Source organism: Equus quagga, chromosome 1 (assembly GCF_021613505.1).
Source record: "Equus quagga isolate Etosha38 chromosome 1, UCLA_HA_Equagga_1.0, whole genome shotgun sequence".
NCBI lineage: Eukaryota > Metazoa > Chordata > Mammalia > Perissodactyla > Equidae > Equus > Equus quagga.
Window position 1 is genome coordinate 62,140,734 of NC_060267.1, and position 7,391 is coordinate 62,148,124.

Below are 7,391 nucleotides of genomic sequence, written 5' to 3' on the forward strand. Positions count from 1 at the left end.
GGGTGAAATCCCAAGCACAAAAATCAAATGCATTGAGAGCTACCATGTGTCAAGGCTGCACTGTAGGTGATTGTGACAAACATTGCATTAGAAATCTCCCCAGAACGGCTGCTGGTCTCCTCCTGGGGCCATCTCCCAGCAGACAGCCTTTCCTCTAAACCATGCCTAGAGGTGCAAGCCTGGGTTCTCCTTGCTGTGACTTCGCTACAGAAAGTCTTCAAAACCTTTTGTACTTGTCCCCTCTTTGAGAATGCACTGACTTACATAGCAGATTGGTGTGCATGGGAAGTACCTATGAAGTTTTACAACTCCTGATTTCCAGCAGAGTCAACTTTAATTGGTCCAGGGTGGGCTGGGCATCAGGACTTTTGAAAGCTTCCCTGGTGATTCCAATCTAGTGATTCCTATCACAGTGTGAGTTCATCCTACAGAGTCAAAATGGGCAAGGCACCAGCTGTGCACATGTCGGTAAATTACAGTCCACAACTGAATGACACCATCATTTGTGTCAGGTTAATGCATCAGCCTCATTTTGGGTTCTAATCTATTTCATACCCTGGCTGTCTTGGCCGGGGTTCAGACAGGACCTGCGTCTGCAGCTCCTCAACCTGACTGTTGCTAAGAGAGTAGGTCTTAAAAGTTCTCACTACAAGAAAAAAATTGCAGCTATGCGAGGTGATGGGTGTTAAATAATTTATTGTGGTCATCACCTCACATCATATACAGACGTCAAGTCATTATGTTGTACACCTTAAACTAACACAGTGTTATGAGTCAGTTATATCTCAACAAAACTGGGGGTGGGGGAAGAACTGTTGCTCTTTGGAGGCCAATTGCCCCCAAATTCACACCCAGAGTGCAGTGCTTTATTGATTGAGGATTATTTTTGATACTCAATATATAGACTGCTGGACCCTGCCCCTAGAGATTATGATTCATTAAGTCTGGGACGAGGCCAGGAAATCCACATTTTTATGTCTCCCAGTGATTCTGATGTGAGGCCAGGACTGAGAGCCACTGGAGCAGACGGCCTTTGAAAGTTCGCGTCACTCAGTCCTTGGACTAGGAGCACTGGGTGGGCAGTGCTGCCCTCTGGTGCCTCTGGCTGTGAGCGAGTGACCGGCTGTGTGAGCGCTGATGGTCTTGTCCCTGACACGACTCAGGAGCTTCCTGTCCAGCTGCCTGGAGATCTCGGTTCCTGGGCATGAATGAAAATGCTCAAATATAAAAGCGCTGCTGCTGAATAACAGCCACCATGCTGCTCCGTCCCCAGTGCCTTGACACATCTAAGGTGCTGGATAATACTTTCTGTGAATGAGATGAAGCACACCTCCTTCGCAAGGCTTGTACAGAGGGACAAACAGGTCAGTGGCATGTGTGTGGGGATTTTCCTTTGTGGGGGTGTGAGGTGACCCACGGTACACATGAATCAGCAGCTGTGAACAGTTTCCTGAAGAAACTCCATTACGGTAATTGTGGCGCGGTAGCGTTGTCATGGAAGCAGGGTCTGGCTTTAGCGAGTTTCCTAGAAATAAATGGATGTGAGCCCTTTATAGTTGTATAGCTCTCCAGAGTCCACGGAGGCTTTCTAGGTCCTTCTCTTCCCTGTTTGCTGTTCGCTGTAAACCACGAATCAGGAAGGACAAATGGGAGGATCCAGGCCACATGGTTAACAGTGACAGACAGTGTGTTCACGACATGAATGTGCCCTTGTTTAGGAAGACACTGGTCCCACCGTCCCATCCACATGAGCACCCTCCATCAGTGAGAACCAAACCAGTAACAAGCCTGTACTCAAGGCCTGCTCTGCAGGAGGGCGTAAGATTGTCCTTCGCTCTAACTCCCCAGCTCTGAGGCAGGGCTGCGTGAGTGGCTAGAGAGAAGTTTGCAGCAGAAGGTTCTGACGGCTTCGTGTCATCCTCTTGGTGACTGTGGGTAACCTGTGAGGTAAATAGTGCACTGGCTGGAGCAGGCACGATGTCTGCAGAACTTGATGGCTTGGCCTGGGCAGGAGGTCAGGCTAATGGGAGACTGCGAGCTGCGGCAGCGGCATAGAAGGCAGCAGCAGCTGCAGGAAGCAGGAGCTGGTGGGGTAGGAGATGCCATGTTCTACTCACCTCCTCTTCATCCCACTGGTGAGGGAGACAGGCCCACCCTAAGGTTCTGGGGATGGCCGAACGCTCAACGCCTGATGCTGGACCTATGAGAAAGACATCATAGTGTCACAGCCCAGGGGAGGAGGACACCAAGCACCGTGCAGGCCCACTGGGTCAGGCTCATGGGGATCAGAACTGTTGCAGCAGCAGCTGCAGGTGGCGGGGGCAGGGAGGGTAGGAACAACAGAAGTAACGAAGGATTCAAGCTGCTCTGTGGGTATCTTGACCTGCCTCTAAGAAGCTGCTGTGAGCTGCTTTTTAACTGATTTTTGTTAACCTGTCATTCAGTGCTCTTTGGCTGAAAGAGTCATCTCATTCCCGTATTACGGAATTTGCAAGTTCAGGAAACGTGTTGAACTGTCTCCAATTCGTCCCGTCTTCAGAGTGAGACTCTTCTTAAATGATCTTAAATGTAAGGACCTGTTTGGTTTTATTTTAGTCTCTATTTAAGGACATCTAAGAAAAACATTCACTAATCCGTATCTTTGTCAAATCATTTTCACAATATTCTACCTTCTAGCTAGTAAAAAATCCCTCATGCTAATGACTGGATTTTTGGGCCTTTTGTTTTTTAAATTGTGGTAAAATATACTTAACATAGAATTTACTGTTTTGACCATTTTTAAGTGTACATTTCATTGTCATTAACTACATTCACAATGTTGTGCAACCATTACCACTATCCATTTTCAGAAATTTTCATCATCCCAAAGAGAAACTCTGTACCCATTAAGTAATAGCTCCCTACCCCTTTGTTCCCCATCCCCTGGGAAGGTTTGTTCTTGATTCATGTGAATTAGTCTTGTCTTTGAAACTAGATTTTTAAGTGTCTTGAGAGCAGGCAGGTAACACGACTCAAATGTCTTTGTGCCTTTGACCCTGCCCAGCTCAGGGGTGAGCACAGACTGAATGCTCGCCACAGCTGTTCAGTGGTGGACTGGATGCTGGGGGAAGGACCAAGTAGCCTCTTTAGAGATTTTGAGCCTAAGAATTTTGGGGCTGTGGGACCGCTCTGATCAGGGCAAGAACTTCTTAAGGAAAATCCAAAGTCCTGGAGTGTTGGAGGCAAATCACAGTGTCGATGGGGCCATGAAGTTAACATTAACATGTGGATCAGTGGACACAGGAGCGATGGGTACTGAGGTTGAACAGAAAAAAGCTTTCCCTGCCTAAAGGTGCTCAAATTCAGATTTTCATAAAACGCTCAGCCAAACATTGCAACCACGGTGTGTTCAACTGAAGAGCCACAAGTTTGTGGCCCTTAATCAAAAGCCTCACCAATAACCCATCTCCATGGGTGGACAGGATGCTCTAAGATCTGTAGAGGCTGTTCTGGAAAATCCAGCTTCAGAAGTGAGCCTCATCTTGAGCCTCCATGGAAGGCATTGTTTACGTTTCTTCTCACCTGTCTCAAGCTTGACCACAGGCTGAAAGGAGTCCTTATTTAACTCTCAGGAAGCTATTTAAGAGGACAGCAGCTGTGTCCCTTCCTTCCCACATCGGACGTGGTCTTCTTCCTGAACCTCTTGATACTGCCCACCTTACTACCTGTGACGTCAGAACCCCCACTTCCTAAGACTTCACAAGACAACGTGTGCCCCATCCTCTTGTGTGTGTCTTAGTTACCTTCCCAGCACAGGTGATGTAGGTCATGGAGTTCCTCTGGCCTAGCCACTCTCTCTCTTATGGGGCATGCAGTGTTCATAAAGACTCAGTTATCTGGGGGTAGATGCCAGACTATGGTCTTAAGGAGACAGCTGAACCATCAGGGTAAAGGGACTAGAGAGACATGAAAGAGTGTATGCTGCCTGTGACCTTGGCACCTTTAGGCCCAGGCTCTGCAACCCATGCAGACAACCAGTCACCCTCATCTTAACACCGAGTCACATGAGCTTTCCTGGACAGATAAAGGCCGGTGATGCTGTGCGTGTCCTGGGAAACAGGAGGGCTTTGTGCTCAGTCTGGTACTCTGGTTCCATCCTCTGTGAGGCAGGGATGACAAAGTCTAGAATGTGGAGTCATTAGGTTCCAAGACCCTGAAAGCCTAGGGAGAGGATGGCTAATGAGGCTTAGATTATGCTGAGCCCCACCTTTGTTCTGTGGGATGCTGGGCGTCCCTTATACACTTACGGCTCCATCATCATTATTGCATTAATTATGTGGCAGGTGAAAAAGAGACACCGAGAATTAAGATTGGGACCTACCAGGAGCTGTTCCCAGGTAGGGAAACACTATGACTATGACTGAACTAATTAAACCTCAAACAAGATTTATCCCCTCACTTTCTCTTGTTACCCTTACCCCCTGCTTTTTTATGGGGGTTTCCTCACTGGATCGCAGAACAGCTCCAAATATGGCTCCTCCTTCTGGCTGGTAGACATTGAGGGCTGTGAGTGGCTAACTTTCTTCGTCTGCTAGACCACCCATCCGTTCATCTGTTCCCCTTTTGCTCCTATCTGATTCTGATCTCCCCGCAGAACTTGTTCAGGGAATGGGGGTGGAGGTATCGGGAGTCTCGAAATGAATCAGAAATAAGAAGAGAAAGGAAATGAAGGGGTGGAAAAGGCAGAGTAGGGAAAAGAAAGGTGGGAGAATGTAGAAAATTGGAACACAGAAGAAGTTTGGGAAATATTTGAGGGTTGTGTCTCGTTTTAGACATGAAAAGAAAAGGGTGCCCCAGCTTCACGCACTAACTTTTTTGTCTTCAAGTGTCACCGGAGACTCAAACAAAGGGGCCAAGAAAGAACGTCACGAGGTAAAGTCCCGGTCTCTGCCCTGACTCCCCTGCCCGTGGGCGAGGGTCCCTTGGATCTGGTCCCTCTATGACCGCTGGTGCCGGGAGCCCGGCACTGTCACCACTGAAGGCTCTGACCCCCCAAGTTGACAAATTCTCCCGGAAGACTTTCTTGGGTGGGAGATCAGAGGCTGGGAATGTTCCCAAATTCCCCACCTTACCCCCCAGGAGCGAGAAATTAGGAAGTAGGGCACAAATCCTTAATTGTGGTCATTTACTCATTTTATGACCCTGTGGAAGTCACTTCATCCCTCAGCCTTGTCATCCATGAAATGGGTGTCTGAGGCTCCTGCCTCACTCACAGTGTGGTTGTGAAGATCGGAGGAGATTAGGGCCGGGACAGCGCGTCATAACCGGTGAAGTCGTCTGCAGTCATGCCTTAGAGCACTGACTGTTGGCGTTTCCAGTCTCCTCTCATTCGAAGGCTGTCAGCTTCCTCTAGTACGTCCCTGAGTTCTCCCGGATTCCATGTAACACTGTTTCCTGGTTTCTCAGCTGGGAGACTTTCCAGGGAAGAAGCTGAGAGGCCGATGGAGCTGCTCTCTCTTATGAAAAGGTAATCTCTTGCTCTCTGCCGTCTCCCAGCTCCCAGCCTGGCCTGTGATGATTTCTCTGCTTGGTCAGAGGCAGGGATGAGGAGAAGGATCATGGCTGGGAGGGAGCCAGACACAGCGGAGGCTGTAGCACCAGTCGAGAGGGTCCCGGAGCAGAGGGGGTCAGATGTCTCAGAGGGAAGAGTGTCCAGTTCTGTCCTGGGTTGGGCTCACAGTGGTCCTGGGATTCAGGATTTCACTAGTGCGTAATTTGTAAAAGACCCTACATGGGTTTGCACTCAGCCACAAGACAAGTTATCCCGTCAAGAGAATGATAAATAAGTGCATGAATGCGTCATCATTGTCATGTTCTCTTTGCAGCTGTGCCCTTTCAAGAGCAGACCCCTTGGAGTCTGGCTGGACTCTACCGATCTTACCTCCTCTGGTGCTGGCCTCGGGGGCACCAGTTCCTGGAACAGCCCTCAGACAGGAGCCTGTCATCTTACCCTCTTCTTAAGATCTCTAGACAATGGGATTGGCTCCCAGGAGATGCTGAGGACAGCAGCAGGGACACCCCATAGTCCCCGGAAGGCAGAGTTCCCAAAAGGACCTCATTTCCCACAGTTTGAAAATACTGAACACCAGGCTGTGGCCTCCTTAGCCCCAAATGAGACTGACTCCAGGTTCCACCTGGTGATGGACCTGGTGATGCCCCATCACCTGGCCATCAGCCCCCCTATCTGCCTTGTTCCCTTCTCCTGGTTCAGCTTCTCAACACAGGTCAGCAGTGAACTCACCCCACCCCCCAGTCTCTCATGGCCCTGTGCGCCCATGGGTTGTCTGAGATCCTGCCCCACGAGCCCCAGAACCTCTGCCCAGCCCACCATGACTTGCCAAATGGCACTGTCCTAGGAAGAAAAGTAGATGGGTAAACCCCAGGGGGTGCAGACCCCAGGGCTTACAGGACCGGGGGAGGACAGGGCCAGTCTCCAGGGCATACTCTTCCAAAGACGCCGATGTCACTCCATCAGGAAAAAATGGTTGCCGTGTTTCCCTTCCCAGCCAGGGCTGGCTTCCTGAGGAGGGAAGTGTGCGGCGGTTGCTGTGTGAAGACCCCTCGTGCCCCGTCTGCAATGCTGTGGCTCTGGAGATCCAGCAGTTGCTGGTGGGTGAGAACCCTGATCTCCCCCACATCATCGGGGCCATCACAGGGCTCCTCTTGCCCAGAGATTTTGTCCACGTCTCATCTCTCTTTTGAACAGAGTCAGGGTTCACCACATTGGGACCTGGGGCAGGGATCTCAAGTGCCAGATGTGTCCTGGGACACGGGAGCTCTGTCTTCTTCAAGCCTTGAGAAGCCTGGGACTCCTGTGAAGCAGCAGAGCAAGAGGAAGAGCAACTCCGAATGTGTGCTGGAGAAACCAGGTCAGCAGCCCTTGAATACCTGAGTCCCTTTCTTTCCCTGAACCCAGAGCTCAAGACCCTCAAAGCCCCCATGGCCTTGCACTCCCTTCACCTGCTGTTCCTATGTCCCCAACGCCCTGAGGTATCTTTAAGGGCAGGTATACAAACGCATGCATTTCTACACCAGAGGGCTCCCAAGATCTATGGAAGAGCTCCCATGGCAGCTTATGTCACATGCCCCAAATATTTTCCATGCCTAAGGGGAAAACCATCATTTCTTTCATCATGAATGGCATCTCTTAGGCCTCTGTTGAAAGATGGGCTTTTGTGTCCCTGACCTGGGGCTCATGGGAGGTCAGCCAGTTACTCAAACTCTCTGGGTTTCTGAAGGATCCACTCTGGACCCAGAACAAGTCCCACTGCAAGCAAGTCCCAAACTGCATGGCTCTGGCTCTACTGTAGACCACCTTTCAGTCTCTAAGTGGCCTCTGTCCATTGCCTGGG

General features: G+C 50.1%; 1 protein-coding gene across 1 annotated transcript; it reads left to right on the forward strand.

Annotated features, from left to right (window-relative positions):
* Positions 1-4,232: 4,232 nt before the first annotated feature.
* LOC124245075 (protein FAM205C-like) lies at positions 4,233-6,931 on the forward strand. Its single transcript, XM_046672252.1, is given in 5 exon segments — positions 4,233-4,376; positions 4,866-4,911; positions 5,446-5,506; positions 6,546-6,659; positions 6,661-6,931. Coding segments are annotated over 5 exon segments (636 nt in total).
* The last annotated feature ends 460 nt before the right edge of the window (positions 6,932-7,391 follow it).